Consider the following 20323-nt stretch of genomic DNA (forward strand, 5'->3'; position numbering starts at 1 on the left):
TTGGAGCAGTTCCTGGGGAGACATAAAGATGTGAGGTCATCCTTTGGACAAAGGGAGAGGGGGCTCAGAATAGAGTAGGACAGGGCAATATTCAGTGTTCACTTGAGGATAAGGATCATAAAGTTCAAGTGGAAACAGATGGCTCGTGAGATTTTTCTTCTAGCAATGTTCACATGATGAAGCAGAAGCACAGAAAAGGCAAATTTTATAGGGCAGGTTCTATGGAGAAATGAAAGAGCAAGAAGCTAAGAGTATTTTTAATAGAGTTTGAAAGTATGAATCATGTGATATACGCTGGTAAGAGAAGGGTGAAGGCAGGAGAAGGTGGATGGAAAGAAAGGGGGCGGTTAATGAGCAAAGAGAGCCGGAAGGAGAGGAAGTGGCATTTGGAAATCCATGTCTTTGAAATCAGGATTTCATCATTGATACAGTTTCTAGTGGTAACAAGGTCCAAGACAAGACAGCAGGAACATGTGTCTGAAGGGGACAGGCAGGAAAGGTTAATGGAGGAGGAGGCCAGAGCTCCAGGTGGGTTATCACTGTGAGCACTGAAGTTCGACTCTGAGGAGGAGGATTATTAAACTAGCAGCTGAAGAGGAGGTAGAGGGGACAAACAAGAGGCTGACAGGTGGCAGCCAGGAGATGGGGAACAGGGTTATCAATCCAGCAGAGGGATTCTCACAGGATAAGTGGTATTTGAAGATGGATATGATGAGGTGAGGAGTCATGGTCTGCAAGTAGCAAGAAGTTTCAAACCTCCTTCTGGCTCTGAAGTCTGTGGAGTGTGGTTTACAAATTTAAAAAATAAAATGTTTAAGAAATCTGAGTCTCCCCTTAACCATAATTCAGAGAAAGCAGTGTCCTCCCAGAGCATCCAGCTCCATCAGAACTAGGAAGTGAATCATCAGGGGGGAGAGGGGACCATTCCAGGAGACTCTGAGGCTGTTAGGGCATTTGTGGACCAGAGACTTAAATTTCCAAGAATCTCAGAGGAAGGATTTTAGAGCAGGAAGTCAGGTTGGATTACATAGTGTACAGAGCAGCTAGGGCCATAGGATCTGTGTGACAATTTATGACCTAGGCAGCCTGAACTTCAGCAGGGCCTCAGATGAAAAGGTAACTGGACTCATCCTGAGGTGGCTGAACAATCGTAATGTTTCAGGGAGGCTAAAGAGGGAACAGTCATTAGTTATAGCTTGGTGCTTATTTATTTATCATCCATGCTTATTTATGTCTCTTCTCCATCCCCTGGAGCAACAGAGCTGTCGGACAGACTTGGCTTTATTTCAGTAAACAGGACCCAAGCAGAATAGCTGGTTCTTCCAGGGAAACCAGAGCTTATAGGAGAGTTAAAGTGATAACCCAGGAGTACCACCATCATTAATGACAGTGCAAAATGAGTAGGTATCACCTGAGGAGGAATGATTTTTAAAATGAGCCTCAGATATTAAGTAAGGGGATATTCTACACAAGAAAAGGCAGAAGTCATGAAAAGGAACTAATGAGAAATATTTAGTACCAAAAATACTTTTCAATACTATTCAGCCATGAAAAGGAATAAATTGCTGATTCGGGCTTGCATGGATGTAAAGGCATTATGCTAGTGGGAAAAAAAGGGTTACATGCTATTTGATTGCATTTACAGAACATTCTAGAAATGAAAAGTCATAAAGATGGAGAATGTGTAAGTGGTCATCAGAGGTTAGGGGAGGGAAAGGGGAGAGGGAGCAAATTCTTTTGTGGTGATACAATGTATCAGTATATTAATTGTGTGTGTGTTCTACACGTGTGATAAAATATCACAGAATTGCGTAAAGTCAAAGACAGTTTAATCATCCATATACTCAATATCTGGTAAAATCCAAGTAAGTTCCGTAACTGTTAATAGTGTCAATTTCCCATTTTAATAATGCATATAATTAAATCAGCTGACACCACCAAAGGAAGTTGGGAGATGAGGTGGCATACGGGACCTCTGTGCACTCTTTCTGCCACTTCTTATTAGTCTATCATTACTTTCAAACTAATTTTTCTTTTTTAAAGTGAGGGGAAAACAGTAAGAACTATGTAAGACAGAAAAATGAGTGATAGCAATATGTTAATAAGAAATCATAGGGGAGGAAAAATACAGGAGGTAATGTTTAAAAAGTATGAGATCATATGTTTAGAATTAAAGATAAAAATGAAATACCTTATATTGAAAATGTTCATGCATTACCAAAATAGCTAATGAGTACTCACAACAGACATCATGACATCATGACACTTAACAAACGTTAAAGACTGTTCTGAAGTAAAGCTCCAGGTTATAGAGGAAGAGCAGATCACTCCCAAAGAACGAGAGTCCTGATGGCATCACACCTCTCCATAGCAGCAATACCGGGCATATGCAACCATCGGGAATATGCTTGCCGTTAACTATACAAACTCAAAGTACACCCAGCAGCAGCTGACCCAGCTTGAGAGAAAGACTGACCAGACAGAAAAGGAGAGAGATGGAGATTCTGAATGCAATCAGCAAGCTCAACCAGCAGAGCTGGGCAACAGAGAGATTAAGCATCAACTTTAAGAGACTACATTCCTTGACCATAATGCAACAACAAAAAGTGATTACAAACGAATAACTGAAAAATCACATGTTTGGAAGCCAAATACATAATATTAAATAGCCAGCCTTTAGTTTCAAGATGACTGTTTCTATAGAAAATTTTTCATTGTATAGCTTTCTTCAAACGGGGCTCATGTTTATTAGTTTATTCTTGGATATTTTATTAGTTATATCTTGGACTTCTGCTGTTACGTATGGGCCATTTTTTCCATTACATTGGCTGGTTAGGTATTACTGGGGTATGGAAGGCTCTTCATTCCATCTGTTCAGCTTGAACCTTGCATTTCACTAAGCAGTCTCCTGATCTTAGCAGCACTGACAAGCGCTGACCCCAGGCGATGACAGTTTGCGCTCTTCCTTTCCAAGACTCACTCGTATGTCTCTTGCTCCAGCTCTGACTTCTGCTTTCACTGTTGGCACATCTCATCTTATTCATGATTCCTGCTGGAAAACCTCTGATGTTTTTCTCCCTTGCAATGTAATGTGTCTGAATGATACTCTTTATCACATTAAGGAAATGTCTCCTCTTATTAAGAATCAGGAACGGGTGCCATCCTCGGCAGATGGCTTCCTTCTTTAAGATGCTGGCTGTCCTGCCTCTTTCCAACTGAAGTCACTTAGAAAAGCAGGTGGAATTTGAGGAGCAGATATTCAGTCCTCTTCCAGATAAGAATCTGGATTGAAAAACATCACTTCCGCTCACATCTTGGTGTCCAAATATTAATCACATAGCCAATTCTAGCTGCAAGGGAGCCTGCAGATTAACATGTTTTTCTGGACAGCCTGTGCCTAGCTAAAGCAATAATGCTACGGGGGAAAGGCAGAGTAAAGACTGGAGCATAACAAGCTACACAATATAATCATGTGCTTTATTCCTTTAACCTGTGAATGTCCTAAAAAATCAATAAAGTTTCTGACTTTAAGTCATCCTCACAGCCAGGTCTGGTGCCACACACCTGTAATCCCAGTGATTTGAGAGACTCAGGCAGGAGGATCTCAAGTTTGAGGCCAGCCTCAGCAATTTAGCAAGGCCTTAAGCAATTTGGCAAGACCCTGTCTCAAAATAAACAATGAAAAGGGCTAGAGATGTGGCTCAGTGGCTAAGCACCCCTGGGTTCAATCCCTCCCCCGAAAAAAATCATCCTCATATTTCCATAATAAATCCCTCTTAGGAATGAAATTTGTTTTATTGGATTAAAACTTGTTTTATTGGAAACAGATTATTGGATTCTGTTTGGGAGTGCTTTATTTAGAATTTTTGTATCTTTGTATAATAAAAATACATTTGTGGGTGCAAAAAGTAGCAATAACACTGTGTACACTTACATGGTACTTTGCAGGTTTTAAAATCATTTCACATACATTTTCTTGCTTGAGAATATGTCATAATCAGAAGCTGACTAAAACACAGTTGATATGAAGTGTGTAAAAAGAAAATATCTACAAATGGAACTCTACAAGTTTTTTTTTTTTTTTTTTAACAATTGCCCAAATCCTAGAGAGTCATCGGTGAGGCAGAAGAAAGTCCTGATTATGGAGGACAGAAGGATGCAGGGGATGGAAGAAGGATATTTGATCCCATGAACACAGGAAGTCATGTTCACATCCTCCAATGTGCACAGGAAGGCTCTGTACAACATTTAGCTCGCTGCTAGTGTTCTGGATATTTTTCATTATTTAAACAACCTGGCTTGAATATACAAATAAAGGCTTTCTTGTCATTGAACATTCTTTGTCTTTGGATTCCTTAACTGCGCCTATCAAATTAGATTATGGCAGCCAAACACTCTCATGGGTGAAAGAAGCACAAAACCCAAGATTCCCTTCTTGGCCTGGCACCTAGGTGATATGAGTCCTGTTCACACTTTCTCCCCTAGGAATGGGGAGCTTTTACAGAACACACAGTAATTACATAACAGCAATTACCACTCAGAAGGATGAAGTACCTTTGGAAAGCAAATAGATGGCAATCCGATGGAACTTTTCGAAAAGAAGATGTCACCATAAATATAGAATTTCCCAAAGAACTGGGACTCTTTTGTACATTTGAAAGTTACAAAATATGCTCTCAGTTAACTTCTCTCCCCTGAACTTTAGAGCCTCTGGTATGTCATAGATGCATACTACATAGCTACTGAGGGCAACATTTAACCTTGAGATTTCTCTCCCCCACCCCACCTGGCCCTGGTTCACTCCTTTCCTGCTCACACACACCCACGGGTGCAATTACACTGCAGTACCTGGAACATTCTGCTGAATTCTGCCTGACTCTGTAGCTACATATTCTAAAATGAAGCAAAGGTCAGGAAATTGAGAGCTCACATCAATGAACATGTCTCATTTGGAAAAATTAGTTCCTGGAGTAGATTTTTGCCCTGAAATTTATGCATCAGTCAGAATGACAGCTCATCCAAAGCTACTTAACATGTACTGGTTTTCTTTCTCTCTTTCTTCCTTTCTTTCTTTTGGAGCCCTAATTTCCTAAACTATTAATAAAATTCACACTTATTTCAATGATAACTTTTACCATGCACAGTACACAGTCTAAAGAACACGACCCCTGAATCACATCTATTTTTACCATCATCAGGCTTGGGAATTAATTATGAATGTTAAAAATGAATAAGGTTGGAGTGCAGATGAACAGACGTGCCCTGCTGTCATCTGCAGTTTGTCTTTCCCAGTGGCTGGAAAATGCACAACATTGGTACAGACAACCCTAGAGATGTCACTAAGCACTTGAGTTTAAAACAGATGCTTTAAATAGTTCATTATACTTTCCTCTACCGCAAGAGAAAATGTTTTCTCGGATCTCTGAGAATGGATCATAAGTAATTGAAGCTTTGTGGAGATCCAGAAGTTGATTGCCAGTTTTTAAAGTGCTGAACTGGGGTTTCAAATATATCATCCAGTTCCAGAAACCAATTCTTAACTGTTAGACTCTGTGTCTCTGAAGTGTAAGTACAAATGGGAAAATTCTAGAGTGGGAGCAGGGGAAGTGGTGAGGAGTGTGTGGGCCACCGGAGAGGAAATGGGTTGAAAGCTGTAAAACTGAAAGCCTGGTGCAGGTTCAGCAGGTCAGCCTCACAGGAAAAAGCCAAGTGTAAAATATGCCCAAATTAGAAGAATTAGGGTGGAAAGAAATCACATCCCAATGCTCCTGTTTTCCACCTATGCATGATGAGAATTCAGTAAACAGCGTGTTGCTATTGAATCACATTTGGGTTGTTCAAGATTTAAATGTAGAAAGTAAAACTGTAAGGTTTCAAATGCTATTTTAGATAAATATTTCTAGAATCTTGGGTGGAGGCAAATTTTTTTAAAAAGTTTGTTCTTTTTAGATGTACATGACAGTATAGTATATTTGGACATATCACACATACATGGAATATAACTTTCCATTCTTGTGGTTATACGTGATGTGGATTTTCACTGGTCGTGTATTCATATGTGAACATAGAAAGTGATGTTTGATTCATTCTGCTGTCTTTCCTATTTCATCCCTCCTCCCTTCCCTTCACTCCCCTTTATCTAATCCAATGAATTTCTATCCCCCCCCATTATTGTGTGCTAGCATCTGCATATCAGAGAAAACAGTCAGCCTTTGGTTTGGGGGGATTAGCTTATTTCACTTAGCTTGATAATCTCCAATTCCATTCATTTACCAGCAAATTGGAGGCAAATTTTTTAAGTAGAATATCAAAACTGGAAGCCACTAAGCAATCTATTTATGAAATTTAACTATTGAAAAATATAAAACTTTTGTGTACCATAATTAATCCCCAAACGCCCATCCTCAAAAAAAAAAAATTGAATTCTAGAGAGGCTTAAATAAACAAGCCTAAAGAATATAAATAAGGAAATCAATGAAAAATTATGATCCTACCATTGCTCAAATGTCTCTAAAATAAAGGCAGCACCAGGATGAACCAAGCCAGATTAGTGCAAGACACAAAGAAGATCATGTTTCTGTAAAGACAAAACCTGCCAGTAGCCTTAATCCCTCACCAAACCCCAGACCACATGCAGCCATTAGCCAAAGTAAACACTAAAGCAGAAGGAGCCGCAGAATCCTCAGTAAATTCTGCCGAATTGGAATTCAAACTGTGAGTTTCAGTCATTCTGGGAAACAATGTCCAAACTCAAACACTCTGTGGCTTTATGATTTTGCAATTGTACCAATGTAAAGGTGGTAGGAATTTTTTAGATATGTAATTGATGTAGCATGCAAGATACCTTTGTGTGCAGGTTTTTTTTTTTTTTTTTGGTAATGATATATTAAGTATTTCATAATCACAAATCAGTGGTTCTAATGTAGTTTGCTTTTAGAATGTTTGTTCAGCCTGAGTGAAACATCATCGTGGAATGTAGGTTTGAAAACCTGCATAAAGAACCAGATACAATGAAAGGCCTAAGTGGCTTCTAAGAGGCTTGCAACACCCTGAGCCAACATGGTCTGGTTCCATCTGCCTGGCTGACCTCAGCATGTGCATAGGCCAGCTTTTAGTAGGGTTTAATTTTGTCCTGAATTTGCAGCATTCTAATTGCATATTAGTTCCCTTTAATTTGTAGTCGCCTCAAGTAATGGATTGCCCCAAATGGAGTAGAGCTTGTGTGCGGGATCACCTTACATCTTTCTGGTGGATTTAAATTAGGGTGATTCTTGGGAACCTATCTGGTAAAACTGACATTCTCTTCTATATATTATCTGCCACAATGACAGGTTGGGTTGGGTCCTTTGAATCTGGTGTCATTTCCTGCTTAAATCCACCCTCCCACATAGAGATCCCAGAACTCCTCGCCAAAGAGCTGTCATGAAGCATGGGGACAATGACCCGCATAACTCAGATTCAGTTACTTCAAATTGTCCAAATAATAGGAGCAATGTTGTAGGTGCATTGGATAAAAATGTTTTTAAAAAATCCTAGACTGTTTTTTCTTTGCTTGGGATGAGGTTGCACAGCTGTGTCCAGTGAATTAGGTTAAAATAAGCAGAAAATTGCTCTGAGCCAATATTTTATGTTGGCAGATCATATCAGAGGTTTTTAAGAAATTTTGGTTTGGGGTTGAGCAGGTACTCACAAAGAAAGAAAATTGCTTCGGGAACTTTTATTTTGTTGTTTTGTTATAGTTTAGGTGTTGTTGTTTATTGTTGTTTGGGGTTGGGTTAGGTTGGTGCTAGGGATGGAACTCAGGATCTCATCTTGTGCATGCTAGGCAAGGGCTCCACCACTGAGCGGCACCTACAGTCCCTGGAAACGATACACGGAGATCTGTGCATGGGTAATGCCAGCGTCTGTGCAGGGGAAAGGAACAGAGCACTCAGGATGGTGAAATAACACTGGACAGGTCACCCTTTGCCATGGGGTGTAAAGTGCCCTTTGCCCTCCTCGGGAGATCTGGAGAGCGCATCACATAACTGTAAACCGGGCTAGATGGAAAGGGTGCACCTGTACCAGACCCAGGGTCAACATCTCAGAGTGGAAAAGATGGCCTGATTATGGCCTCACTGGTACCAAATCATGATTTCAACTTAAGTCCTTTTTTCATGTGCAAGACAGCCACGTCTCTAGGTAGCTGAAGAAAGAGAAAATATGACTCAGTTTCCAGCTGTTAGGTGTTCCCAGCCCCCGCCAAGAACACTCAAAAGCAGTGTCCCTGCATGGTACTTCATCCAGACATTTCCACCTCACCCCAACTGCGGCTTTCTTCCCTCTCCCGCCCCAGGTGTCGAAGACATCGTGGCCATTATGATTCCTGAGCCAAAGGGGAAGGAGATCGTGAGCCTGCTGGAAAGGAACGTCACCGTGACCATGTACATCACCATTGGGACCCGGAACTTGCAGAAATATGTGAGCCGCACTTCGGTTGTGTTCGTCTCCATCTCCTTCATTGTCCTGATGATCATTTCCCTCGCATGGCTGGTCTTTTATTATATCCAGAGGTTTCGATATGCAAATGCCAGGGACAGGAACCAGGTGAGTAGCCCACGTTTTTTAAAAATGATAATAACTTTCACAAATTCTTGCAAAAGCAGTCCACATTACTGTATAAACTTTGAAAGATCACAGAAAAGTACCAAGACAAAACCAAAATTACATGTTATACCTCCACTCAGCATAAACATAATCCATATGTCCTATATCGTTTTCAGATATTTTTCAAAAAGACATATTTTGATGTTTTTCTGGTATTGTTATGTAAAATAGAGATAATTGTCTCACATCCTGTTGCTCATTTTTTGGATAATAATTTAACTGGGCAGAGAATAAATGGTGAATGAGGTCATGAACAGTGATATGTTAATAGGCAAATAACGCATAGGCTTATGCATTTTTTTTAAAAAAATTATAACACATTTAGCTCTGTACCCTTCTCTCTCATTTCATCTTGGAGATTATCTCAGAGGTGAATTTGTATCAATAGACCATGCTACCTTCTCATTTCTGATGAGTAGATAGTTTTCAGAGTCTGCATTTTTCACATTTATTTAACCAGGTCCTATTAATAGACATTTTTTTCTCTTACCAAAAAAAAAAAAAAAATGTAAACGTGATGCTAACCGCATTTGTGAGTGCATTTAAAAAGTAAATCCTAGAAGTTTAGTGATTAGACCAGTAATACCAATAATACATGTACTTTCAAAACTATGATAAATATTGGCAAGTAGCTAAAAAATGTACCAATTTGTACTTTAACCAACAATATATACAAATTATTTTCTCATCTCATCACCCCCCCAAAAAAAATATTTTGCAGATTTTTATTGCGTGCCATCTGATAAATTTAAAATGTCACCACATTTGGGGGGATAGAAAGGTTAGTTGAGTGGGACAGCACTTTGCCTGTCATGCCAGAGGCCTCGTGTTTAGTCCCAGCACCAGGGGGAAAAAAACAAAAAAAAACTGTCTTCACATTTTTCTTATTAAACATTAAACATTTTTTCAAGTACAATAGGATAAGTGAAGTTATTTCTGTGAAGTATCTGTTTATATTATTTGAATCCTTTTCATTTCTGTTTTTTTTTAATAAATGTGTATAAAATCTTTTAGGAAATTAACCTTTTATGATATTATGGTCAGTTTCCCCCCAGCTTGTCTTTACCTTGGATTTAGGGATGGTGTTTTCTGCCATGCAGAATCTTGGGGTTTTTGCACAACTAAATTTATAATTTTTTTTTATGTAGCTCCCAAGTTGTTCATAATCAGGTCTTCTACAGCCCAAGACTACATTCTCTTATGTTATCCTATACTATTTTTTAAATTTCCCTGTAAGGTTAAATATTTAGAGAATTTTTTTCAGTGTAAAGAATGAAGTTGAGGAGGAACAGTATTTTCAGGAGGGCTACCATTTTATGACTGGTGTTTGGTGATAACTGATCTTCCCTTCATATGCAGTAGCCCCATTTGGCTTACACTGAACACCCCTTTGAGCTGTCTCTGTGCTCTCAGGACTAGTCCACTGTCATCTGTCTGAACCAGATTGATCTGAGTGCTCTATGATGATATCTCATGGCTGTTTGTGCTAACTTCCTTATTGCTCTATCTGCATTTTTTTCATTTTTCTTTATAGAAATTTGAACTCAATATCAGTCTTTTAATTCACAAGGCAGTTTAGGAGAAATTTATGACTTGAATCTTTGTATCCAAGTATAATTTATATTTTTTCCTTTATTCAACTCTTCTTTTTGTCCCAGAAGCACGTTTAAATACATATTAATCTTGAACATTCTTTTTTTATATTTATTCTTAGACACTGATCATGTTTCTTTTATAAATTTAATTTTTTTCATATTTTTGTACGTTTGGCACACTATTAAATAGCATCAGTCTCACCACCTTAATAATAATTATAATAATACATAGTATTAATTTGTATACAGGCATGTGCTAAGAGCTCTCATTTAATTTGTATACTTAAAAGCCCTTAATAACTTTGTAGTAGGGTATTTTATTATTCTCATAAAGGAAAAAACAGCACAGGGAGGGTAGGTAACTTTCTCAAGGTCACAAAGCTTGTCACTAATAGAACCACGGCAGAACTTCAGAGTCCATGGACTGAATAACTACATTGCCATACTTGTGATTATTTATATTAATTTCTCAAAATTATATCAATAACACCTACAGTTAGTGATAATTTAGTTCTTTCAAATTTTAAATGTACTATTTATTTTTTATCTTATTTCATTGACTTGTATAATAAACAACAGAATAACCAAAAATAATATAATGAAAATATGGCTCTTCATGTAATATTTATGGGAATATCTCAATTCAATGGAATTGTTTCTACCATTTTTCATTTTATCAATTCCCTATGTAGTCTTCTAGGTTAAGGTATATATTTTATTATGTTATAAAATATATATTAATGTCAGAAGTGTCTACAGTACTATCTGAATATGAATTTTTAATAAAGAGTGGGTGTTTAGTTCTAACAAATGCCTTTTTAATAGCAGTGGTCTAAGTTTTCTCTTTTTCCTTATTTAAAAGACTGGATTCTATTAATGAATCTCCCAGTTCTGAATCATCCTGAATTTCCAGTACCTACCATTCCTCTAATCTGTCCTAGGTTACATTTATCAGTATTTTACTTAGAATATTACTTAGTCTTACCTTGGAACTCATATGTGAAATTTGTCTATGGTGTACGTTTTTGTCATGCTTAGGTGATGGTTATTCTAATCTTTATAAGAACAATTGGCAAGCCGCCCTCCACTTTCTGTGATCTCAAGTTATGACGTCCAGCACAGCAGCCATTCGCCAGGTGTGGCTGTTTAAATTGAAATTAATTGTAATAAAAATAGTTTAGCACTCTGGCACAATCCCCGGGGCTACCACATGGCTGTGCATATATATTCCATTTCCATCTTTGAAGAAGGTCCTACTGGGCAGTGGTGCTCTAAGGCATTTGGAACAGCACTTCAAGTGGCTGATTCTAATCAGCTAGTAGAAATCATTTAGAACTAGTAGAAATCATTTATAAATTAATAACGTCTGAATTGTTTGGTTTAGAGGGATAGGTCTTTTTCTATTTGTTTTATGGCTATTGGTCTGTTTGACTTTTCTGTGGCTTCTGGAATAATTAGTTTTAAATTGTTCTTGCTTTTTTTTTCTTATTCTTGAAATGATGCAGACTCAAATGTAACAAATTTTGTTAACCATTCAAAAATCACCGAAAGAAAAAGCAAATCATCCATTCCCACAACTGAATTGTCAGTTATTATCTTGTGGATTTATTCAGTAATTTATCATTTTATGTGTACCTCTGTATGCATGAGACAAATACATACATATATTTTATGTTCTTTTTATTAAATGGTGAGCATTTTCACCATTATTAAATAATCTTCAAAAACATGACTTTGGTTGTTATATGATAGTGAAGTTCTATCACTTACCAAAAGTGAGAAAATTATTTAATTTTTTTCTACACTGTGATAATATACTATACCTTTCTCTATTGTTACCTTTCTCTTATGAGGATTAAATGAGCTACTTTATGTTATTTTAAGAAACACAGAACATTCAGTGGATCTCCACATCATGTATAACAAGAATGGGATCTAATTAAAATAAGATATACTCCATGGATATGTAATATATCAAAATATACTCTACCATCATGTCTACCTAAAAAGAACAAATAAGAAACACTGAACATTTGATTAATTAAAATTCCCATGAAGTATGCCCATTATTATCATCATGACGATACTTGATGACTCCATACCATACAAGTCAATACTTCTTCTTTTATTAAGTACTCCAGGCCACAAATAAACACAATACTAGTTAGACATAAGGTGTTGAAAATACATTCAGGAATAATGCATTTGTTTCCTCTGGAATTTCATATGAGGGAACATATATCACTTATGAAAATGATAGTCAGCAAGTGCATCAGACAATGATAAATGGAAGTGGCATTTCTTGATATTTGAACCTATAGATAATTAGGTAGTTGAGGCAAGGATGGCATTTAAAGATTGAACTAGTTGAGTGATTATTTCAGTCATTTCACTTTGTACAGGTAGATAGTGCTTATGTATCTTTTTAGACATATACATATTCTGTGATGTATATTTAAAAAAAAATGGAAGATGACGGAATGGAAGTGATATGGTATGGTTCTCAGGGTTTAAGTTGTTAACTCTGCTCCCATTGCATTAACTTTTCTCAAATTACAGGATGATAGCATGAGGGTCACTCAGTGAATTGGGATCATGTTAAAAGTTAACAATGGTCATATACTTCAGTCCTTTGGTGAATGGAGTAAGAACAAATAGTTTCCCTTAGGGAAAAAAAAAAATATTTCTCTTTTGATAGGCAATGTTCTGCTCTATTCAACAGAAACTTGCAGTGTGCAAGCTGTAGCTATATAAAGAATCAGGTTAAACTTAAATCACTTATTTTTATTAAACCATTATTGACCTTTAGAAAAAGTGACTCTCAGTTTCTGTAGGACCACAGCCTGAAATAGAATATAAAAGGCGTTAATTTTACATTGGCAAAGTATCCAGACATTCGGGAAGAGAAGGTGAACTTTGAGCACCTCTGGGTCTGCCTCAGTTTGTGTGGGTGACAATTAAAGGACATGATCATGCACCTTTTCATGCCACAGTGGCCCTGGAGAAGACCCTCTCAATCACATTTCCCAGGAAGTAAGATTTTCTGGAAGTTCACAGCCAGATCTTGGCACGTCCAGAGGACCTTTGGCTGCTGTGATATTGCCTAAAGCAACTCTGTCACGTTAAATCCAATTCAGGGCAACATGAAAGATGATGGCTTTGGAATCAAAAGGATCTGGGTTCAAATCTTTGCTCTGCTGATTCCTGGCGATGTGACCTTGCAGAGCTACATCCCCATCCCGTGCAAAGTGAGAGCGATAAGCCAGCCCCATAGGCTTGATGTAAGGATGGAGAGAAAACTGTAAGACATTATTAGAGGGTTGTTAATGAGGTCATTTTCAATGGACAAAAGAATTCTTGGAGAATGGTATTTCCTTCTAAAAGGTAAATAGCTCATTTCTTACATAACTCACATGTATTTAGGTCTAGGTATGGGCTTTGGATCTCAGTTGACACCGTTTGAAACAAAATGAGGTATATTTTTTCCATCTTTCCTCTAGGATTATGGGACAAGCAAAGCTAGATAAATACACCACAGAGAAAATATTTGACTTTCTTGGAAAATAATTATCCACACAGCACCTCTTTTTAATTAGCAATAATAATATATGTACACAGTGGAAAAATAATAGGCCAACAAGAGGTACATGTTTAAGAGTAAGTCTTCTTTCTACCCCAAACTCCCTTTAGCAACTTTCTGCCCTCCAGCCCTCCCCAGAAGCAGCGACTCTTAACACTTCCCTTACTCACTTCCAGAAGAGTGTGTGTGTGTGTGTGTGTGCACAGAGTTACTTTCCACATTTATTACGTAGACAAGGACTCTGCCTTCACAAAGTATCATAGTGGCATCAATAAGCAATGCCCATGAAAATGGATGGGAGACAATTTGGAAGGGGAGGAGCGTGGTCACAGAGGATGGATTTGACTAGAGGGAGGGAGGTGGAAAAGTTAAGGAGTCAGATTAAGGCAATATTTTAAAATCCTATGGGTTAAATGTAGAATATAAAAGACACGTCCTAGTTCATGCCTGCTGTCCCAGCCTCTGTAGTAGGAGGGAGATCCCTGTTTTCTCCCCCATACTCTCAACTCGGAAGACTCCTGTCACCATATGTGTGGGTGTTCCCCACAGGACACCACCTGAGTGTCCTACAGCCTAACTCCATTCTGACATGATCTGCCTGAGATAGTAGCAAACCCACAGGTTAAGAAATGTGTTCCTCAAAGCTGTGCCATTTCAGACCCTGGGCATATCCAGTCGTGCCCCTGTGCTTCTAGCAGAGAGGCTTTCTATGGGAGGTTCTCAGGGCTCCCTCTTCAGATTTGGTTACTTGTTAGAGCAGGAAAGATGCGCAGAGCATGGTCTAGGGGAAGGGCACAGAGCTGCCACACGTGCAGCATGTGCAGCAAACTGGAGCTCTCTAAACCCCGTCATTTGGGGATTTTTATGGAGGTTTCATTACCCATGCAGGATGGATGAAATCAATGGCCATGTAATCAACCTTCAGTCCCTCTCCTCCCTCAGAGCACGTGTCTGTGTGTGTCCACGTGCACCTGCACAAAGTTATTTTCAAGACTTGTTACATAGACCAGGACTCGGCCCTCCCAAAGCTTGTATGATAGTGGCAGCAACCAGCACTACTGCATTTGGGGTGGGAGTGGTGGCAGATCTGAAAATTCCAAACCTCTAATCACTGGTTGGCTCCCTCAGGCAATCTGCCTCCATCCTTAGAGACTTTCCTAAAACCTCCTCAATGTGTGAATATACTTTGTGTACCACCAGAGATATGTTCTGTATGTGTAATAAGAATTGTAGTGCATTCCGCTGTCATATATAAATAAAAATTTTTTTAAAACCTCCTCAATGACCTCAATGACGTAAACCCAGGTGTCATTAACAAGGGGCTTGTTATGAATAACAAAAGGCTGTCCTTGCACCTTATCACTCCCACTACTTAGAAAATGACAAGGGTTTGAGTAGCTCTAGCCAAGATTTTGGATAAAGACCAAGATAATAGATTTTGTTTTCTATGTCATCATATCACACAGTTGTCCCCGATCAGATGATAAGTCATATGGTTACCATATGTTTGAGTGAAGGAGAGGAATCAAGGATGCAATTAGGTCAACTCTTGGGGCATTGACTGGAAGGGAAAAGACAGAAGAAATTAAGATCCAGAGGGTCGGAGAGCCAAGAAACTGAGTTTGACAATGTTAAATTTAGAAGTCTACTGGTTGTTGAAGCAGGGATTCCCGGTAGGTTTTTCTTTTTCATTTTGCAGAGCTGGGATAGAACCCAGGGCCTCACACATACTAGGCAAGTGAGCTACCACTGAGCCCCATCACCAACCCTGCCAGGTATGTTTTTTAATATACAGGCAGGAGAGAAGACGGAGCCAGAGATGGGAACATGGGAGTCATCTGTCAATAGATGCCCTTCAAATTATCAGGCAGGTGGAGCTCACCTGGAAGGGGTATATCCCAGGAGAAGAGGTCTGAGGCCAGAAACTGAGATACTCAAATACGGCCTTACCTCCTCCCCAATCTATCTCCCTGGATCATAGAATTCTACATATTCATTTGATTTTCTTCCTAGTTCTTACCACTATCCAAATGCTTCCTACCTGAAACCTTCTGTCTTCACACCTACCTTCTGAGGGCACGCAGGCTCACTGAGAGAGGAAGCTGGTTTGCAGAGATCTGGCAAAGCCTGCCTCCATCAGATCCATGGCTCCCTGTTCAGCGTACCTACCCTGAAACCCTCTGCACTCCCAATGCTTGTTCAGCCCATTCTCTTCTCTTGAGTCCAGCCTCCTTTGGGGTGCTTGCTCTGTCAGATGACCTGAGGTACGACTGTTCCAGGCCCTCTGCACAGAACTCCAGGAGCTGTGTGGCTCCTATTCCCCACTGCTGCACAAGCCCTGTGACAGCTGAGAGCCTGTGGAAGGGTCTCATGTGGCCGACCATGCAGGTCTGTTTTGAACACACTTAGGGCCTTTCAGAGCCAGTTTCCTAATGTCATGTTCCAGCCCAGTGAAATCTCATCTCTGTCCAAGCCCACAGTACTCTGTTTCATAATCAGACATAAAAGGTGACACCCCCAGGCAGCAAAGGAGAGTCTGGAATATTATAAAGGTTGGAATTTCAGGAGTTAAGAAAGCTTAAAAGTGTGAAGTTTTGCATCTAACTGTGGTTTGGGTGTAAAGTAGGACAAGGTCATTGGCAAGAGGACAATGGTATCTAGTAAGTGAGCAGGGCCCTGTGTAGTTAGGAACTCATCTGACACTTAAGGGTGGGAACAGGAGCCAAGCAGGACAGAGCAAAGCAAGGCAGGTCAGGAGAGGAAGGCTGGGGAATGGTGCTGAGGGATGGGCCCATTGGGTCACACTTTGACCTGTCAAAGGAGCAGGGCATGAGTACAGCCTCCAGGATTATATGGGAAGAGAAGTTGGTTCCTTCTACTTTTAAGCTAAAGAAATCCTTCATAATGATTATGGAAAACATTTTACTGGCTGGGTATGGTGACACATGCCTATCATTCCAGCAGCTCTGGAGACTGAGACAGGAGGATTGCGAGTTTAAAGCCACCTTCAGCAAAAGTGAGGCACTAAGCAACTCAGTGAGACCCTCTCTCTAAATAAAATGCAAAAAAATCGGGCTGAGGGTGGTGCCCTTGAGTTCAATCCCCGGAACCCTCCAAAAGAAGAAAACATTTTACTAGCCATTTAACACATATCCTGGTGACTTAAATACCACAACAGATCTCTCTTTCTCTCCTTACATATCCTCTGGATGTCCCTTGTGAGTGGTTTAAGGAAATATTCCACTGATGCACCAGTGTGGGCTTCTACAATGAATAACCAGGGGTTACCCACGTTCTCCAAATGGCTGAGGATGGGAAACAGAATTGAGAAGCAAAAATCACCCACTTATAATTCTGCTCTTGTTGAGAATGCTCGCTGAAGTCTCAGGATATAGATTCAGAACTTAAAGGGACAATGACTTTGATAAATCATTTTTAACAAGGACACATAACCAGGTTGATGATTTCAAGTTAAAGTGACTTCTATCAGATCAAGGCACCTCAATAGCATTGGGGCACAGAGAAGACTTAGCCCATGAGGAGGCTTCTTGGAGGATGCCAGGGGTTTGTGTCCCTTCTACCCACCTAATGACCTACATCTAGCGGCCTGTTCTTGAGTTTGGAGGTATGTTATAGTGTGGATGTGAGGTGTCCCACAAAAATCTCCTGTATTAGTGCAAGAGTGTGAAAGGGTGCGTGTTCCCATTTCCTTTCCTCTCTCTGCTTCTTGACGCCATCATGAGCTGAGCACTCCCCTCCTCTGAGATCTTCCCTTATGAAGACACTGAGCAATGGAGTTGGCCATCCGTGGACTGAGACCACTGAAACCATAGCCCCCAGATAAACTTTTCCTCCTCTAAGTTATCGTTGGGTGTTTTGGTCACAGTGATGCAAAAGCTGACTGAAGAAAGGGGGGGAGGCCGAATTCTCAGCAGATTCCCTGATCCTGAACACCAGAGTGCACTACAATCCCTGCTGCCGACCAGGAAGTTGATGAGGCATGCGCGTCTCTTTCCCCAGATGTCTTATTCCTCCTGCCCTTCACTTGTTCCTGTCCTGCTTATGAAAACCCTAAAGAATAAGCAAAGTGAAGCCAGCAAGCAGTGTTCCTCCATGGCCATAAAAGCCTATCTTCTGATTTTCATGCCAGGGATGGAACCCAGGGGTGCTAAACCACTGAGCCTCATCCCCAGCCCTTTTTTATATTTTATTTACAATCAGGATCTCAGTAAGTTGCTGAGGCTAGCTTTGAACTTGTGATTCCTGCCTCAGCCTACAAGCCACTGGGATTACTGGAGTGCAACACTGTGCCCAGCTAAGCGTCTCTTCTTACCATGATCTAGAATATTGTCTCACTATCATCTCAGACACAAGGACTTAGTCTGTGCCATGAAAACCACACAACTCTCAAACATGGTAGCTATTTCAAATTCAGGCATATTAGATCAACTATGTGGGGCTCTTTTTTGATTTTCCTAGACAATATTGCCTTTGAAGGTGATCCAAGGAAACCCGACCTGTTTTGATTTATGTGAGGCCTGGTAATGATAGGGAGCAAAGTTTTCTTGGAGGATTTCTCTCTCCCGGGGGGACACCTTTGCATGGCTCACGTCCCTGTGATCCCTTTTGCACATTTTGGTGAAGTTACCTTGGAATAAAAGAAGTGATGGAATTTAAAACAAATTTGAACTTCACAGGAAAAGAGAAAGAAAAGGAATATGCCAAGTGTCAGCCACCAAGGGAGATTTCAGGCAGAGAAGCATCTATCTCCTAAAGAATAAAAACTAAAATTATCCCTGAGAGTGCTCCAGGAGAACACACCAAGCCCTCAGGGGGAAGGACACATGCTAAATCCAGGAAGCATTTAGTGAACCTTCTCCTCTGCTACAGCTCACACAGAAGAGGCTTAACCTCACACTGGGATCACACTTGACAGCTCCATGCCATTGTTCTGTGAGACCATCATAGCCACTGATCATCTAGTTCTATGTCATGGGAACTGATGAGACTTCGGTCACCTTAGCCAGTCCTGGAGGATCGTTGTTATGTAGAAGAGCTATGAGGAAAAGGTCTGTGTCACCATGACCACATGAACTCCCAGATGACCAGGACCCGCTCTGTTTGTTTTTGATAGTGGCCTCCCTTCACCTAGAATATAAGAACATGTCGTTGTTTTTCCCCTTGGTGATGGTGATGATGATAGTTAACATAAGCATAAAATACAGTTGTTGGGGCAAATATGACACCAAGTTGTCCCATCTGATAAGATGGGGGAAGGTCAGCTCAGTTTTGATGTGGTCCTAGGCATGGAAAGGTGCAGTAAATCTCCTCCCCCATCATAGGGCCTGGGTGACACTGATAGGAGCATCACCAATTTCATGAATGAAAGTTTAAAATGTGATGTGGGAATCTTCGAAAGTGGTGACCCAAGACCCAAGGGAAATTGTTTATTTTTATTCCTCCGTACAATGAAGAATGAACAGCCACGGAGAAAGATGACTGGACAAAAGGCCAGAATGCACAGTGGAGTGGTCAGTGGGGAGCTGTTCAGACCCTCTGTGGATCTTCTGTGCACACTCCTTCCTCCCAGGTATGGGACAGGACACTCTGGAATGAGAGCCTTCAAGAGAAACTCAGAGGGGCACCCCCCCACCCCAGATTTCATGGCTTCCTTCAAAAGAGGGCTCTAGCTTCTACGACTCACCTTGGAGACAGAAAACTGTTTTCTTCCACTCACTTCTAGAAATGGGAGGGCAGGAGGGCAGAAAGAGACTTTGCCCTGAGGCTGCTCCCGAGGCCTCCAGTTTCCTTTAGTGCAAGGTACTGAGCATGCCACTGGGGTATCATTTTCAGAGTCCCAGAACTGTATTTTGGTTCCGGATTTTTTTTTTTTTTTTTAAATAACCTTCATTGAATTTCTAACAGAGCAGATGAAGAGGAAACTGTCTTCCTTTTTAGTTTCTTAAACATTTGGAAGATCACTGATTTCTGTGTCTTAAGTTGAACTGGGGTTTGTCATTGTTTTTTCATCCTCACGGGTACTTATGGAGGACTTTTTCTGTTAATGTGTGATTCTGCTTTTGTTTTCCATAAAGCATTTTATCTTCACCATTGTCGAGAAACCAGTAACCTTGGAAAATATTTTCTCATGCCTGATTAGATCAAATTGATAGCTAAATCTGATTACCAAGATGCCTAGTCCTGACCATTGTTGGTAACAAGTGTGATTTGGATTTGGTTGGGTTGGAGAACAACCATACATCCCCACCCAAAACAAAGCGTTGACCCAAATCTTTAGTGGTCCCTCATCCCCCTGAGGTGGTCCCTAACTCTTCCAGTCTGCATTTCTGAAAATCACAAAGGAAAGCTTCTGTTTATGATTGACTTCAGGTTTGATGTCTAGATTCTCTGCTTGGGCCCTGTGCAAGACTCAGTTTGAGCAGGGCCTGTCGTTTTCTTCCTCCTTTATTCTTGGCACAGTTAAAAAAAAATCCCCAAAAAG

General features: G+C 40.1%; 1 protein-coding gene across 2 annotated transcripts in view; it reads left to right on the forward strand.

Annotated features, from left to right (window-relative positions):
* Positions 1 to 20323, forward strand: part of Rnf150 (ring finger protein 150) — a 226565-nt gene that overhangs the window by 129014 nt on the left and 77228 nt on the right. For both annotated transcript variants that reach the window (XM_076864194.2, XM_077110142.1), the window contains exon 2: positions 8336 to 8586. In XM_076864194.2, the coding sequence (XP_076720309.1) occupies positions 8336 to 8586 (251 nt within the window). The remainder of the gene's footprint in view (positions 1 to 8335; positions 8587 to 20323) is intronic.

This window comes from Callospermophilus lateralis, chromosome 8 (assembly GCF_048772815.1).
Source record: "Callospermophilus lateralis isolate mCalLat2 chromosome 8, mCalLat2.hap1, whole genome shotgun sequence".
Classification (NCBI taxonomy): Eukaryota; Metazoa; Chordata; class Mammalia; order Rodentia; family Sciuridae; genus Callospermophilus; species Callospermophilus lateralis.